Here is a 16,195-nt window from a genome sequence, read left to right as displayed (position 1 = left end):
TTCTACTGCAGTCTTCCTACTGCAGGCTTCATTGCCATACTGCAATACATCTTTGGCTCCTGTGCTACACGTACAGTCGAGACCATCGTTCCACACATCCTCCACGAGTGACCTAGGGAAGAACCTCCTACTTTTGGGGTTACCGAACGAGCAGTTCGTAACAGCTTAAAGCAGTCTAGCCAGCATTAGTATCAGAAACTTACACAGATCTTTATAAAGAAGATGGTGTTCATATGATATTAGGTCAATCAAGCTGTATTCTTCTAGTACAAGGGCTCTGACCTTATGGTTGTGGTTGTTTATATTGATGACTGTATGATTGTATCTATGTCACTAAAGCTTATTGTGAATTTTAAGGCAAGCCTTTGATGGTTTGTTAAGGTGACTGATCTTGGAGAGCTTCATTGGCTCCTCAGAATTGAGATCTAATATAACTACAAAGCATGTATAATTAGGATGTCACAGTGCTCATATATCAACTCCATCTTGTGCTATTTCTATCTTGATAAGCTCAAACCCATTTCTACCCTAATGGACACTCATGTTTAACTCTCAACCTCTTAGGCTCCAGCAACAACTGCTAATTATGCAGCAATGTAAGATATTCCCTATTGCAAGGCTGTTGGTGCTCTTATGTATGCCTTCATTGCCATATGCCCCCATATTTTATTTATAGTCTCAATAGCATCACATTTCTCAATTAATCCTGGAGTTGCTCATTAGGAGGTAGTCAAGAGGATTCTTTAGCACCTAGCTAGTACTAGAAACCTATGGCTGATGTATAATGGAATGAAAAAGCAGTTGATGGAATATGTTGATGCAGATGGGAATATAGTGGAGGATCAGCATGCAATCTCAGGATATACTTTCCTTATCAATGGCAGAGCAGTCTCCTAAAGCTCAAAGTAACAAGAGATTACTACTCTTTTAACTATAGAGAGTGAATACATTGCTGCAACATATGCCACAAAGGAGGCTTTCTGGCTATAGATCCTTATTGCAGAAGTTTTTGAGCCACTCACATTGTTGACCACTCTTTTCTCAGATAACCAGTCCAAAATTGCTCTTACTAAGGACCACTAGTACTATGCCTATTCTAAGCATATTAACATTTATTTTTACTTCATTCATTGGATTATCAAGAATGGTACTTTGTGTATCATTTATTGTCCAACTGATAACATAGTTGCCAATACTCTTATAAAGGCTTTACTCTCTGTGAAGGTGAAGCATTTTGCAGTTGAGCTTGGACTTTACAAGACTTGAGGAGGAGTGTAGGATTAGCAAGTCTTGCCGAGCCCTGTTTTAGAGTCTGTTCATTTCTTATCACTCATTGTTCTAACATTTTGATATGTCCATATGCACATTTGTGTTTCTGTCCCTTTTGGTTATTATATGTTTATTTAGATATATATTTGAATCTTCATCTTCATTTCTCTTAAACTGTTATTGCCTACTGAGCACAAGTCTGAGGTGAGATATATACTATAGAACTTTTTTCTGTACTACCTATACTTACTTTGAGACATAATGTCTATTACAGGTAAATATAGACTGTTATTGCCTACCATATACAAGTCTGAGTGTCTGTTTGTCATATAGATATCATGTGGTGTTTGTCTTATTTTTATAGTCAAGGCTGATGTTGTGTATATAATGGCATTTAGAGGCTTATCCTTCAAGATGAGCATGATCTATGTGCCTATTTATCTGTTTCTCATCTTCTATTCTTTATACTAATCTAATGTCTTTTCAGGCACTTCTTTCTCATAGTCTACCATGCCCTAGAGGCCTCAGATTTCTAGTACCTTTTGGGTGTATGATTTCCACAATAAGAAGTTGTTCTCATCATTCTTGAGGAGGGAGATATTATGTGGGTGGTTAGATGCCCTGACTAGTAGAGGGTTTATAGTGGGTCTTGAAAGAGGTGTTAGTGCCTTGCTAATAGGTAGCACTATTCATAGAGAGGGGTTCAATAGTATTAGAGTGTTTTGAGTGTTGGGGAGTTCTAGTTCTAACAAGTGGTGTCAGTATTTTAGCAGAGACTAGCAAGTCTCATAATTCATTAAAACAGGTAAGTTTTAGACTGTAGGGTAAATAAAAAACACTACAATGGCTATTAGCCTTTGGAACAACAGTATGTACTCATCATGAATTACTAACCTCAGTCTCATTTGTGAGAACTGAGGAAAGAAGAAAGTGGATGGAGGGAACAACTTCCCTCCAATCTGCTCATCACATGATCACCCCACTTAGTGGGTAATCTCAATGCATATAGGAGCCCCTTACTTCCAACATTATCAGCATTGAAATGGACTAAGGAGAATGTGATAGGCAGATATGTGATGCAGATATGTCGTGTATTACAGAGTATGTTCGAGGTGCAGGTGCTATGAGAGTTCCAACTTCTTCGGTCTCGATGGCGGGATGCTAGTGGGATGCCGCGCCTCGGGTACGTAAGCGCCGAGAAGCAGGCACGGCGGCGATAGATAAGATAACATCGTCATTTTCCGATACCCCATCCAAGTTTCCACCAGCGCCTCAATTTTTACGACAGCACCGAAAAATGATGTCAAATACAACAAATAATAGTCGCCAAGCTCCTTCCGACTTGACTCCATCGTCCTCGTTTCAACCCTCGTCCCATCCTCTCCCTTCTCCTCGTCGCTGCAATGCTCGCCTCTTCGCAGTCCAGTCACGCCGATAAAGCCGATGTCGACGCCGAAAAGGCAGAGTATAGCGCTCAGGTGCATGTCTCACCAGAACACAACGACTACAAGAGCCATGGCTTGAAGAGGTCCCTCAAGCCTCGCCACCTCACGTTCATCTCTATCGGTGCTTGCATCGGCACAGGTCAGCCTTACACTCGCTGCTCCCATTGAAGCTTGTTGCTGACGATTTCACTCGTCGTGGACTTCGGACGATTTCAGGCATCTTTCTGGGAATCGGCTCAAGTCTCGCCAAGGGTGGTCCGCTAGGTCAGGTCGCGTTGTCTTGAGATATCACCAAAAGACTGACTTGAGCCTCCCCTCGCTCTATAGGTTTGCTCATGGGTTTCTCGCTCATGTGCTCCGTCACGATCGCCGTCATGCTTCTCGTCGGAGAGATGGTCACCTTCCTGCCCGTCCCTGGCGGTCACATCCGACTTGCCGGCCGCTTTGTTGATCCTGCGCTGTCCAGTGCAATGGGCATCAACTACTACCTCTGCTGGGTGCTCATCCTTGCCGCAGAAATTTCCGCGACTGCGGTCCTCGTCACTTACTGGACCACTTCCATCTCCCAGGCCGTTTGGATGTCCATCAGCCTTGTCGTTGTACTCACGTTGAACCTGTTCGGCGCAAAGTATTACGGCGAAGCCGAAGTGTGGTTCGCGTCCATCAAGGTCGTCACCATGGTCGGTCTCATCATCCTCGGCATCATTTTGAGCGCGGGGGGAGGCCCCAGCCACAAAGCTACCGGATTTCAATATTGGCGTAACCCGGGGCCGTTCGTGCAGTATCTCGGTATTCCAGGATCGACGGGACGTTTTCTTGGGTTCTTCGCGGTTCTCACGCAAGCGGCTTTCTCCGTCATTGGCACAGGTAGGTTACTCGTCCTTGTACATGCACACATGGCTCATCTTGCTCCGCAGAGATGCTCGCTTTGGCTGCCGCCGAAACTAAAAACCCGCGGAAGGTCCTTCCTCAAGCTCTCCGCACCGTGTGGATTCGCATCGTCGTGATCTACTTCATGGGTTCGTTAGTGGTCGGCATCCTCGTCGCTTCCAACAATCCGCGCCTCGGCTCGTCGTCTACGGCCTCCGCCTCCCCCTATGTCATTGCCATCGAAACGGCAGGCATCAAGGCCTTGCCGTCGGTGATCAACGCAGCCATCATCACTTCCGCACTCTCCGCAGCCAGCTCAGACCTGTTCACCACATCACGGACCCTCCACTCCCTCGCTTCACAAGGTCACGCGCCGCGCATCTTCAGTCGTACGAACAGAGCGGGCGTGCCGTACGTCGCCGTCGTCTTTTCCTGGCTCTTCGGTTGCCTCGCCTACCTTGGCGTCAAGTCGTCTGCGCAGAATGTGTTCAACTTTCTCGTCAACCTCACCGCTCTCTCGGGCATCCTCACATGGCTCGCCATCGCCATCACGTACCTCCGTTTCCGTCGCGGTATGGCGGCTCAGGGCCTCAAGCATGAGGATCTCCCATGGAAGAGCAAGCTCGGTTACCCGGCCGCGATATGGGTCATTTTTATGGTCTCCGTGGTCACAATCTTTAGCGGTTGGGAGGTGTTCAGGCCAGGGCACTGGGACCCCTCCGCGTTCTTCTCGAACTACCTTCCTGTCGTGTGGTTTATCGTCTTCTACATTGGATACAAGTTTTACCTCAAGAGCAAGATCGTGCGAGCGTCAGAGGTGCGCGCGTGCCCATATTTCCATTGTTTTTAATCAGTTGTGGACTGACTCGCGCTTGCTTTGCGTAGATGGACTTTGTGTCCGACCTAGATGCGATCCTTGCAGATGAACGGGCAGGGGCCGCAGAGGACGCCATGCGTCCAGAGCCGACCACCTTTTTCGGTAAGGCAATGGCCGTCCTTTCCTCTATCTGAATGACTGCACGTAGCTGTATACCCACAATTATAATTTAGTGTCTACTGGAAGCTCTCATCGGGCGCAATATCAATTGGTTTTGTGGATCTTATCAGTAAGCTGCAGGCATATCGAGGTGTGAGGACGACCCGATTGTTTCCTTCGAAGGAGTAGGAACAAAGCCTGGCAAATACCCAAGACTTTGCCTGAGATTCTCCACAGCGCACGGGATGGCTCATCCTGATTTGACTTTTTTTTTGGTATTAAGCCGGTGAGGTTTCTTCACAACATATAAGACTGAAGAAAGAGCACAGATGTAGCATAAACTCCGACAACCACGCCACAGACGGACGATCCGGTAAAATTCCGTAACAAGCAAGCAAGCGACAAAACGAGTGTGCGCGCCAAACTGAACCGGCTTCGGGACTAGCATATTCAACACACCAGTGAGAGAGGAAGTGACCATGACGCAGTCGATAAACCAAAAATAAAAGGCATAATGAGATTCCACGTTCAGAGCTCCGAGCCCACGGCGTCGATGACATACAACACCTGCTGAGGTCGCACGAAGAGCCCCCGTGACTCCGTCATAGTCACGTCTGACACCGCAGGCGAGGCTGCACGGAAACGCTTTGAGCGGTCGATACTCAGCTGGTCCCCCTCCCGCTTCAACCCCTTGTTATAGGACGTCAGGCTGCCCACAGGATCAAGCCTGCGCCTGCGCGTCGCGCGATCGTCGCCATAGTCCCACTCCAAGCCGTTCCCGAGGTCAAAGTAGCGGACGCCACCCCAGGTGCCGTCATTCCACTGACGCGTGTCGAGCTGGTCTGGCGACCAGCTGTCCCCCACTGGGACTTCGACCCCGACCCACGGGCCGAGCTCTCCTGCGACTTCGCCGATGTAGCGAGCAAACGCGCGGAACCGCGCGCGCTTTGACGAGATGATGCACGGGATACCGATCTCGAGACTCGCACCCCGCGGCGACGAGCTGTCGTCCACGGGTGGAGAGACGCGCGGTAGGCTCGCGGCGGGCGTGGCCTTGGTGATGGTATCTGAAGAGCGCTTCGGCTTGAGCTCTCTCGCCGTCTTGGGGGTGACGTCCGTTGAAGAGGAGGCGGTCTTCGATGGGGACGCGACCGGCGAGTCGGGTGCAGGCGCTCTCTCCTTCCCCTTTGCAGGACTTTCCCGAGATGCCGCTGGAGCCTTGAGTTTGTTCGAGTCGGTCGACTTTGTTGGTTTTCCCAGCGGAGGCTTGCGCGCCACAAGGGTCTTCTTTGGTATTGTGGGAGATGTCGAGGCGGTAGACCGGACTGACGCCACGGAAGGCGATCTCGCGGCGATCGGCCCCCGTTTCACGCCGCTGTCTAGAGTAGCCGGTTTCTTGACTCTGGCTGTCGTGCTTATAACAGAAGTTGTGGAGGCCGCAGACGCTCGCCGAGGCCGCATGGCGGGTTTGGTGGATGCGACCGACGTGCGGACGCTGGCGGTGGACACGGAGGACGAGACGGAGGGACGGCGTACGCGGAGCGTGGCGTCGCCGGCTAGATCGGATTTAGCGCTCTTGAACGTCGACGAGCTCTCACTCGTGGTAGGGCGGGATACAGACGAAGATGTGCGCGACGTCGCAGTCGATGGCACGCGGATAGAGGGGACAGATGGTGTGGTGAGAGTAGACGACGGCTTCCGGATCGTGGAGGCACGCGAGCGCACGGACGAAACGGATGCGGTGGAATTTCTGGAGGAAGAGGCTGTAGATGACCTGACGGAAACGACGGACGACTTGACGGAGGCTGTGGTCGACTTGATCGACGCAGCGGAGGACTTTGGTCGGTCGAGCGGTGCTGCTTTCGGCGGCCTGGGGATCGGAGTGCGCTGTCCATTCACGGTTGACGAGGAGCCTGCCGTCGAGGAGGATGCGGATGCGATCGGATTGGAGGGCTCACCTGGCGCCTCTTCGAACACGGTCGTTGGACTCGCGCTCGTGACAAAAGATGACGCGGTGCGCGCGATGGATGTGGTACTGGACGGGGTCAGCTTGGAGTCAGGCCGGGGGCCAAGCGAAGGGCTGATGCGACGCGGTATGGACACTGAAATTGTGCTGGCCTGCGATGCGACTGAGTGCGTACTCCGCGCGACGGACCGGATCGAGCTGGCGGACGATTGGACGGTATCCCGCCGCGAGGACGAGACATGTTGTTTCGCCATGTTGCGGTTGAGAACGCTCGTCCGCAGCGAGTGCACGCCAATCGACTCTTGGTCGGCGTCACCTTTTCCAGCGTTTGTTGAGCGAGGGCCTGTACGCGTGGGAGACCCTCGTGTTGATGGTGGGGAGGATGCCGGCGCGAGGTCTTCTGCATTTAATCCAATGTCTAAGATAGCGCGTGTGCGTCAGTCAGTACAACATGAGAGAAGAATTGTTGCGCACCGCCGGCAATTTCGCTCAACGCCCATTTTGGAACGTCATCGAAACCGCCTTCCTGTCGCACGCCTACCCACCGCCGCCGAATCCATTGAACCAAGTCGACCCGCGTTTGTTCCACCTGCACGCGAATGTGTGACGTTGCGGACAGCATCGCCCCGGAGGGATCAGCAGCAGGCGTTCGCGTCAGGATACAATCGACGAGGGTCTGTAGCATCAACGACAAAGATGAACGATCATTGTTGAGGAAATGAAGAAGACGATGTACCTGGTACAGTTTGCCAGCGGATTTCTCTGAGAACCCACGTCGGAGGGCATCCATAATCCATTCTACTCTTTCGCCATCGTCGAATCGCGCGGCATCGACTTCCATGATCTCTAGCCACTCCTGCTGTTCGAAGCACTCCTCCGACTGCGTGCTGAAGACATGGTCGATCGTTTTCCGGGCTTCGGTAATCATATCTCGCACGATATCGGCCCACACCTCGACGTTCGACTCGAGCTTGTGCAGTGCCGCCTGCGCTGCGTAGAGCAGCTGAAATACATTGAGCGGCGTCGTCCGCTTGGCGACGCCCTTCAGGATCGACTCGCGCGTCTTCTTATCGAGGTGCGCGAACTCGGAGTAACACCACCCCTCGCCAAAAAGGCCGACCAACGCGCGCCGCGCGCCGCGCTCGATGTGCGTATTTTTGACGTCCTCGAGAAGCGCAAACTCGAGGACGCGCGGGACGCGACGAGCGCACTGCTTGCAGCGACAGCCGCCGACGCCCCACTTGCCGCCCGTGACGCGCTCGTACTCGGTGAAGTCGAGAAAGGCGTGGTAGAGCCCGTGCATCATCTCCTGGACAATGCGCGCCTGAATCTCGTCGTACAGAGTATCGAGGGAGAGATAGGTCGCGGAGCGCATGATGTGGAAAGCGGTGTCGAGATCGTAGGACCGGTTGGAGAAGATAAGGGTGCCAGTGTAGATGAAGCCGAGAATGAAGTGGAGTGCGGGCGGAGTGAACGGGGGAGAGGGGAGCGCGAGGCTGAGCGGCTCACTGGGCTTCGGCGTCGTGCCCCATGCGATGAGTGCGTTGTGAAAGTATGCGGAACGGGAGACAAGGACGAAGCGGTGGGTAGAGAAGACGGCTGCGGTGCCTTCGTGCGCGGCCGAGGCGCCTTCGATGGTGACGCGCACGTCCGAGTAGAGCCGGGAGCGCCACATGAAGACCAGGTCTTTCCTGAGCTTGTCGATCCTGTTTTCCTCCGCATCGCCCTCTTCGCGATGCTCCGCCGAGTCGAAGAGAAACTCGAATGCCTCGCCGAAACCCTTGCCGGTGTAGAGGTACTCGAGCTCTTTGGAGAAGAGAGTCGGATTTATGGAGGTCTGGAGGCGGAGGATCCCGCCCTGATTTGTGGAGGGGACGGGAGATGCGGCACGGAATGGGGAAGGCGAGCGAGAGACGGCGGGGAGGTCGGCGCCGAGGTTCAAGGAGAGGGCGGACTGGGCTGGATAGGGCGTGGGGGTATAGAGGCCAGGAGACGAGATGGGAGCGGGACGGAAGGAGAAGTAGCGCGCTTGAAAGCTTGGGGGCGCGCGGGCATAGACGATGGCTAGAGGAGATGGTATGAGTACGGCGTAATAGTTAGATGCACACGATGATCTAATTGATACACGGCGATAACAACGGGGGCCCTGGCATCCGCAGTGCATGGCGAGTTGTACATCGAGCCAAGAGAAAGAGAGAGAGAGAGAGAGAGAGAGAGCAAGACTTACCTTTGTGCCCCCATACCTCTTCTGTGTGGGGGTCGGAAGAGTCGTCTGCAAAGAGTTCCCAGACGACGTCAGGGAAGCGGTCCTTTGCGAGGTGAAAGAGGGCCTCGAGGTCATTTTGCCAGGCAACTGTGGACCGCTTCGTAGCCTCTTGGAGGGATGGGGGCTGGAGGGGGAGCGTGGAGGAGGGAAGTTGAGACATGGAGATCTAGCCAGGTGATAGAGAGACAGGAACTAGGGTATCGGGAGAAGAGGGAGAGAAAAAGAAAAAGAAACACGGGCACAACGAGGTGGATTCCAGGCGAGAGAGAAGGATGGAGAGCAGCGACGAGGGAGATGAAGCAGAGGAAGGACAGAGGGAGAAGGAGAAGAAGGAACGGCGAAGGGTCAGTAGTCGTCCGCGCGTGGCAACGGCGTGGCGCCGGAGAGGTGCAGACTCGACGGTGTGGGGGCGTCGAGCACCGCGGACGGTTGCGATGCGACGGTCGGAGTGCCGCAAAGACAATGCTGCTGGACAACTGGGGACGACGGCGACGACGGCGACGACGAGGACGAGGACAACGGGGGACGGACGGAGGCGGACGCGGAGGACGGCGAGGGCCACGCGAGCGAGTCACGTGGGGAGTTGCCAGCACAGCCAAACAAAGGCGGGCGAGCGTCGACGCTGCTCTCGACTCGCTCCTCGCTGCTTTGCTCGACGTCCTCGATGGCGCCCGCCATGCCCGCCATGTTCGCACAATCACACATACAGCAGCCCCTCCCCGCACTTTACCTATACCCCCTCAACGACTCCTTCATCCCAAAACACATCCACCTACCCCCCAACCAGCGCGTGAAGATCGGTCGCCAAACCAGCGCAAAGACCGCGCCCGGCGAGAGGAACGGCTTCTTCGACTCCAAGGTCCTCAGTCGCCAGCATGCAGAGGTCTGGGAGGAGGCTGAAAAGGTCCGTCTCTTCTGTTCTCGCTTCATTTCAACTCTCATTTCCGTCCGTTCAGATATACATCAAAGACGTCAAAAGCTCCAACGGTACATTCATCAACAGCGAGCGCCTCAGTGCAGAGGGTGCAGAGTCAGACCCCTTCGAGCTCAAGACAGACGATATCGTGGTGCGTCTCTCTCCCCCTCGTCTTGTCTTCCGTCCCCGCCCATCCGCCTCCTCCCAAGGAATTCGGCATTGATATCGTGGGTGAAGACAACAAGACGATCATCCACCACAAGGTCGCCGCACGCGTCGTCTGCGTCATCACGGAGCAAGATGCGCAGGCCGCAGCCCGCGCAGAACAACATCAGCCCGGTCCGTCCATGGTCAGCCTCTCCGCTCGGACTCCTGCCGCAGCCACCTCCTCCAATGCCGCATTCAACTTTGCTGCTGCACAAGGCGCTCCCGGTCAGCCTCAGCGCAGAGGCGTCATGCAACAGCAAGGCCTCAGCGCTCTCGACGGCATGGGCGGTAACATGCGCGCCCCCGGCAAGGGCAGCCTCTCCTTCGACTATATCCTTACTCGTCTTCAAGGCGAGCTCCAGAAGTCTCGAGAGACTGGAGCGGAGCTTAACTCCCTCTCGGGCGCGATGAACGAAATCCACGAAACACTGAGTGGTGTCCCGGTAAGTTCCTGCCTCCTTGCTTTGTGCGCCAATTTTCGTCTGACACATGCCAGCCCTCGAATCTCCCTCCATACCCCCAATCAATTCCTCCTGTCCAACCACCTCAGCCACCGCCTCCAACCGAGCCGCCCACTAGCGAGAACTCGGCGCCAACTCCTGCCACAGTCGTCGAGCTGCAGTCTCAACTACAGGAAACTCAAGTCTCTCTTGCCTCCTTTGTCGACAAGATCCGCGCCATGGAGGGTATGCTCTCTGAGCACGAAGCCATCAAGCGTGAAGTCAGCACCCTCCGCGAGCTAATGGAGGAGGAAAAACGCGAATTAGACAGCGTACGCGGCAGACGACGCTCAGGGACGCTGCGTGCCGAGGACCACGACGACAGCGAGTACGGCGGCGACGATGATGACGCGCGAAGTATCGCGACCGTCACGCCCCACGAGCTGGAACGCGTCGAGGAGGAGGACGAAGAGCAGCTGGCGGCGGAGGAAGAAGAAGAAGAGGAGCGGCGGCGGCGGAGAGATGAGCTGGGTCGACCGAGAACACCGGAGCCTACAGGGATGGGCATGGACGATGAGGACATCCATGGCAGATCCAAAATGCACCTTGACGTGCTCAATATGCACTCACGATCGCCGTCGCCCCCTCTACGAGAGCCGTTTGCTCTTCAGCCTTCGACGTCTTCCGTGTCCGAGGAGCGCCTCAATGCCCTCGCCTCTCAGCTCGAATCTGCGCTCGAGCTCTCGCGCACGCTCCAAGCCCAGCAGGCTGCCGCGCAGAGTACCATCTCCATGCTCGAATCCAAGGTCTCCTCGCTCGAGTCACTCGTCCAGGCGTCGCAGACCGATATACAGTCGCATGCCACCGAGGCAAGCCAAGAGCGTGCCTCGCTCACCTCGCTCATCGCTGAGTGGAAGAAGGATGTCGAGGGCCAGTGGAGCGGCGTCCGTGAGGAATGGGCTGAGGAGCGCGCGCGGATCAATAGGGCGCGTGAGGATTGGGAGGCGCGCGTGCGGGCTGCCGAGGAGGGGTTTGACGGCGCCGTCGCGAAGGTGGATGCCGGGCTCGCGACGCTGCAGCAACACCAGCTCAAGGCAAACGGGAACGCGCGCAACGGCGTCGGGCTCGTCACGCCTCCCAGTCCGCGCAGTATCTCGTCTGACTCGGGCAAGCGTCATCGGCGGAAACGGCCGGCGACCTCCCGGGGCCGATCGCGTTCGCACTCGGCCGAGTTGAATAAGGACGACGGTGGGTACGCGAGTTCGTCCGAGGGCGCGACACTGCTCGATGACAAGCGCCAGTCAGTATCCAAGGCACGCGCGCGCGTGCCTTGGGCGCAGGACGATTCGGACTCGGACGTGCGTCACGCAAGCGACGATGCGAGGATCATGTCCTTGAAGCACTATCCCATCACCCCAGAGTCGTCGGTCCGGAAGGCATCGACAGGATCCACGACGACGATGACGACGGAAGATGACGCCGCACACGCCTCGTCTGCCGCCGCCGCCAATCTGAAGGGCGCACACCTGGCGCCAGTGAGCTTTGTTCTCTTCGTTTTCGTGCGTTTGCTCACAGCACTGTGCCGACAGATGGTTCAACATTCAGCACAGATGTCGACAGCGGTGGGCGTGCTCATGCTCAGCGTCGCCGCCTTGGCGGTGCTATGGCGTGTCAAAGGAGAATAGTTACCGGGCAATTCTCACAGTTCTTTTATGATTCGACCCCTGCGCACGTCTGGCTCAGTGGCGATCCTGTCCCTCCTTTTCCCGCCCTCATGTTCCTCGCTGCTGCGCCGCCTGCTTTGTCGCTGTGTATGTCTCATTTTGCCTTCGTGTCGACCATATCTTCTCTCTATTTGTTTGATGGTGAATACCTTCGTCTGCACATTATGCCGCCTGCTGCCCTCCTCGCGTCTCTTGCCTCTTCTTGTCGCGTGTCTTTTCTTCTCGCTCATCTCTCTCGCTTTGCGCTGCCTCGTCTCTTATCTTATGATCTGTCACGACACTGCCCAATTAGCATCTGGAACCATGTGTTTATCCGGACTTGGATATGGTCGCCCTTGTGCGTTTGCCGATGTGGGTAATGCTTTAGACACAAATCCAATTTCGTTGAAGAGCGTCTATCGATCTAACCATACCGCGCGACATCCATGAGACAAGTGTGGCCTTTCTCGTAACGCTCGTGCACAAGATGTATTTATATTTATAGCTGCTCGCACTTCAACGATATTTGTATCTCTTCGTGAACCAAGAATAGTGCCATACTAGCTCTATGTGAGCTTTGCTTCCAAGTGCCGTTACGAAAATGCTGTGTTGAGGAAGATTCGGAAGCGAAACACAGAGACACAGCACCTTTGCGCACGGAACCTGGTGACGCGCGGTGGTGTCTGTGCCGTCCCAACGCGGATCCTCTGCCGTCCTGTGGCGCATTCGATGACGTGCCCTGGCGTGCCCTGGACCTCGACGCAAGAATCCAGGGAAAGTGGGCGTGCCGAACCTGGGCAGGACAAATTTCTGGAGGCTATGAGAGAAGCGCTCGCTCCCACACTGCATGCGCGCAAAATAAGACGACAGTTCCTGCGGAAGTGGTCATGAACCCTCCTGTGGTAGACGTCACGTTGCGCAAGAGAGGCGATCGATGGTCATTATTGTGCGCGAGCGGACTTGAACGGCGGACCTAAATGCTCTGCAAAGGCACTTGGGTATGCGCGGAAGCTTCAAAGGACAGACAGCAGGGACAGGAGGCCAGAGGAGCGGGGCACGGACCTTGTGAAGAAACATTTGAGGTGGGACCCACGTGTGCAGGAAGGGCGGATGGAAGGGGACGAGCGCGGCTGTCAAGTGATCACGCTACATTGCAGAACGCAGACGCAATTGGCGAACGGGCTGTCGACAGAGAAAGGACATGAGCCGAGCTGCCGCGCACCCAAAAGGTCCTCCTGTCCATGCTTTCGACAAGCCCTGCCCTTCCCTGTCGCCTCGCTGCCACGACGCCTTCCATCCCCTCCCCCGCCGCTTTTCTCAGCAGACACAGCCCGTGGCCGCCCACTTACAAACACATGGCTGACCGAGAGTCCTCGCCAACATCGCGCAACAAGGTCGCAGAGCAGATCACCGCACTCGGGGCGCGGCTGAGCAGAGTGTTGTCGGGCGACAGCATGCACTCGACCGAGACGGGGCGGACCGCGGTGACGCGGGAGAGCAAGGAGCCAGGTATGGCAGCTCTTATAGATTGAAGGGGAACGGCTTCTCTTTCGTCATCATGCTTTCCACTCTGTCCTTATCTACACTCCTCTTATCGCTCCCTCGCCATCCCCGCGGCTCAGATCTTACTACGTCTGCGAGCCTGCGCTGACCAGCTGTTTGTGCTCCTACAAGTGGACACTTCAAGTCTCGCCAAAGAGCGTTCCGTCTCGAGGGGCCGTGAATTTGTATGGTCCATCCACGTTTACACCCGGCATGTCACGTTCACGGTATCTTTTACAGCGTTCGTCCGGGCGAGGAGGCGCCGGAAACATTCGCCCTTCCTCTATTTCCCATGAATATTCATCTGCCCGCCTTGATGGTCCAAACGACTTCTCTGTGACGAGAGGGAGGGAACCACGTCCCTCTGTCGTCGCTGATCAGGTCTGTCGTTCTTCCCATCAGCTCTTGTCCTATATTCATCGTTCGACCTTTCAGGTGGTATCCACCGGCCGTGGAGGAGTCGGCAACATACGCTCTCCATCTCGAGATATCACAGTCGATGGCCTAGCGCGCCCACTATGTGCGGAGAACGGTATCAAACAAACAGAGTATGAAGACACCTTGATTCGCAGCAGCGACGAAGCCCGCACCTCTGGACCTGTAAGTTCACGACTGTTTCGCAGTGCTTCCTCAAACACTGACAACATGCCATCATCTGCTCTAGCACTCATCGGGCCGTGGCGGTGTCGGCAACATCACTCGTTCTCCAGTGCATGCTCAGCCTCAGCCACAGCCTCGATCGCGCTCCCGTTCGTGCGGGCCGCAGGCCTCGCCCACATTGAAAGTGGCTAGTCCCACCTTGCTGGGAGATGTCTCGGAGACCATAAAATAATCGCACCGAGCCTCGAAAGCTATTATCGGCACGCAGAGTCAATTTTTCCCTCGACAACATGTATTACTCAAAAGGAGATCTATAGCATGAAGTTCACGAGGTTCAGCTGTACGATAACATGCGCTGATGCGGAACACTGTATTAATCTAGTTTTCACTAATTCATTCACATCTCCCTGCTCAGAAACTAGTGGACTTGACTTGCCCTCGGTGACATAACCGGCGGTGGCATTGAGACGGCGAATCGAGGAAGGCCTCATGGAAAACCACTTGAATGAGATTAGAGTGGTCTTTAGTAACAGCATAGGCCTTATACCCGTAGACTTGTTGTGTAGGTTTATCTTGTTTCTTTTCTTCCTCCTTTGTGCAACTCACAGCCTTGATGTCCAGGTCCCAGCCTCAGCCCACTCTCTGTGGACGTCGCTTCATTGGCCCTCGATGTCCTTCTGCCACTTGGCAATGAGCAAGATAAGTGAGGCATGCGAATGGATCTCGGTCTGGGACGCCTGAACGAGCGACTCGAGCAAGGACACCTTGCACTCGAGAATGGAGATCGTGCTCTGCGCGGCAGCCTGCTGGACTTAGAGCGGGCGGGAGGACTCGAGCGCACGAGTACGACGGAGTGCTCCTCGGGCACAGTGGGAGGCGATTTTGAGGTGCGAACAGCTCTCGTAGAGGGTGACGGCAATCGTGAGCGAATGTTAAACACGTTGGGTTGCATTTATAAATCTGCGATGGGCGTTTTTGTCATCCATGCCTGACCCGGAGGACAAAGGGCCGATCCCCCGCCATGTGCAGAAGCAAAGGAAACTCCTGTGGGAGGGCCGTAGGGTCGTGTCACAGAAGCTGTTCATCTTACGAGCTCCTACATATCGGGCGCGCGAGGTAAGTCTTGCTTGGTGCTTTTATCACACACTTGGTCAATAGCTTGGCAGGTTAATGAGGTCCTACGGGGGGTTGATGCAGTCGTCAGGAGCAATGCAAGTGTTCTTGTGCATGTATAAGGAAGCTCAAGGGAAAAATAATTACCCACCAGTCAAAAGAGAGTGAGCGCTGATGCGCTTGCGATGGCTCTGCGTGCGAAAACACAACACAAAACACACCACTAAACACAGGGTGTTAGAGTTTACGAGGCCGACTAATAGAAGCGCGAGCAAACGAATGACTCAGTGCGTGTAGACAACGACTGATATATATAACAAGTACCTAATAGAAGCGCGAGCAAACGAATGACTACGGTAAGTCAGTAAAAGATCTACGAAAGTGTGAATGGTATAGTAGCTTACCTCAGTGCGTGTAGACAACGACTGAGGTGCTCGATAACAACAAACGTATGGTAACGATAGTGTGTTCGGAGTGTGAATAGGAACTGTATAGTACCAAGGCATCAACTCCGCAAGGTAACATGTCCGAGTGAGTCCATAAAAGGAAACTGGTAACATATTATGTAATAGTCCGTTTGAAGTCAAAACATACCGCTGTGCCTTCGTGCACGTTTGTCGCTGCAGTAAATCTCGACACAGGGTAGGCGGGGAGCTGACTTTACTACAAATATCGGGGGACCCTTGTGAGTTGCGGGACGGGGCGCGATATACGTACTACGAGATATCGAGATATCTAGCGAGGTGATGCAAGGTCACGCGAGAATACTCTCGTGTGAAACGAAGTGGTGGACCTTGGGCCAAGGCGCGAGTGACCGAGGCAACTTCAAGGGCAGCGACGAAGGCCCTGACAATAGCGGCGATGAAGGTGACGAGTGCTAAG

The 16,195-nt window shown here is 54.6% G+C and overlaps 7 protein-coding genes across 7 annotated transcripts; 5 read left to right on the top strand and 2 right to left on the bottom strand.

The window, feature by feature from the left end:
• Window positions 1–2,672: 2,672 nt before the first annotated feature.
• Window positions 2,673–4,595, top strand: HETIRDRAFT_56213 (amino acid transporter; the record flags this gene model as incomplete). Its single annotated transcript, XM_009551368.1, has 5 exons — window positions 2,673–2,853; window positions 2,931–2,978; window positions 3,042–3,581; window positions 3,632–4,401; window positions 4,470–4,595. The coding sequence occupies 5 exons, from the start codon at window positions 2,673–2,675 to the stop codon at window positions 4,593–4,595; spliced, it is 1,665 nt and encodes a 554-aa protein (XP_009549663.1).
• Window positions 4,596–6,581: 1,986 nt separating this feature from the next.
• On the top strand, window positions 6,582–7,298 carry HETIRDRAFT_411348 (uncharacterized protein). Its single transcript, XM_009551963.1, has one exon. It carries the CDS (start codon window positions 6,978–6,980, stop codon window positions 7,131–7,133), a length of 156 nt encoding a protein of 51 aa, XP_009550258.1. The 5' UTR covers window positions 6,582–6,977; the 3' UTR covers window positions 7,134–7,298.
• A 2,206-nt stretch (window positions 7,299–9,504) lies between these two features.
• HETIRDRAFT_23759 (uncharacterized protein) lies at window positions 9,505–10,684 on the top strand (the record flags this gene model as incomplete). Its single annotated transcript, XM_009551332.1, has 4 exons — window positions 9,505–9,696; window positions 9,749–9,859; window positions 9,918–10,358; window positions 10,412–10,684. Coding segments are annotated over 4 exons (1,017 nt in total), but the record flags the coding sequence as incomplete, so codon positions are not given.
• Window positions 10,685–11,281: 597 nt separating this feature from the next.
• Window positions 11,282–12,484, bottom strand: HETIRDRAFT_436027 (uncharacterized protein). The gene has a single exon (XM_009551962.1). It carries the CDS (start codon window positions 11,954–11,956, stop codon window positions 11,657–11,659), a length of 300 nt encoding a protein of 99 aa, XP_009550257.1. The 5' UTR covers window positions 11,957–12,484; the 3' UTR covers window positions 11,282–11,656.
• On the bottom strand, window positions 11,828–12,484 carry HETIRDRAFT_411347 (uncharacterized protein). Its single transcript, XM_009551961.1, has 2 exons — window positions 11,945–12,484; window positions 11,828–11,890 (listed from the first exon to the last, which is right to left on the bottom strand). The coding sequence occupies exon 1, from the start codon at window positions 12,307–12,309 to the stop codon at window positions 12,055–12,057; it is 255 nt and encodes an 84-aa protein (XP_009550256.1). The 5' UTR covers window positions 12,310–12,484; the 3' UTR covers window positions 11,828–11,890; window positions 11,945–12,054.
• Window positions 12,485–13,813: 1,329 nt separating this feature from the next.
• HETIRDRAFT_436026 (uncharacterized protein) lies at window positions 13,814–14,613 on the top strand (the record flags this gene model as incomplete). The annotated part of the gene is made up of 3 exons (XM_009551960.1): window positions 13,814–13,981; window positions 14,036–14,200; window positions 14,265–14,613. 3 exons carry the CDS (start codon window positions 13,814–13,816, stop codon window positions 14,430–14,432), a joined length of 501 nt encoding a protein of 166 aa, XP_009550255.1. The 3' UTR covers window positions 14,433–14,613.
• Window positions 14,614–15,184: 571 nt separating this feature from the next.
• HETIRDRAFT_120129 (uncharacterized protein) lies at window positions 15,185–16,194 on the top strand (the record flags this gene model as incomplete). The annotated part of the gene is made up of 8 exons (XM_009551959.1): window positions 15,185–15,316; window positions 15,359–15,477; window positions 15,547–15,600; window positions 15,645–15,669; window positions 15,732–15,776; window positions 15,798–15,844; window positions 15,940–15,998; window positions 16,037–16,194. The coding sequence occupies 8 exons, from the start codon at window positions 15,185–15,187 to the stop codon at window positions 16,192–16,194; spliced, it is 639 nt and encodes a 212-aa protein (XP_009550254.1).
• Window position 16,195: the final 1 nt, after the last annotated feature.

Source organism: Heterobasidion irregulare, assembly GCF_000320585.1.
Source record: "Heterobasidion irregulare TC 32-1 unplaced genomic scaffold scaffold_09, whole genome shotgun sequence".
Lineage (NCBI taxonomy): Eukaryota > Fungi > Basidiomycota > Agaricomycetes > Russulales > Bondarzewiaceae > Heterobasidion > Heterobasidion irregulare.
This window is presented reverse-complemented; position numbering and strand designations above follow the sequence as displayed.

What these genes read in the sequence shown, in the direction of transcription:
- HETIRDRAFT_411348 (XM_009551963.1), top strand. Translation starts at nt 6,978, where the DNA reads ATGAGAGAAGAATTGTTGCGCACCGCCGGCAATTTCGCTCAACGCCCA.
- HETIRDRAFT_436027 (XM_009551962.1), bottom strand. Translation starts at nt 11,956, where the DNA reads ATGTTGAACCATCTGTCGGCACAGTGCTGTGAGCAAACGCACGAAAAC.
- HETIRDRAFT_411347 (XM_009551961.1), bottom strand. Translation starts at nt 12,309, where the DNA reads ATGAGCGAGAAGAAAAGACACGCGACAAGAAGAGGCAAGAGACGCGAG.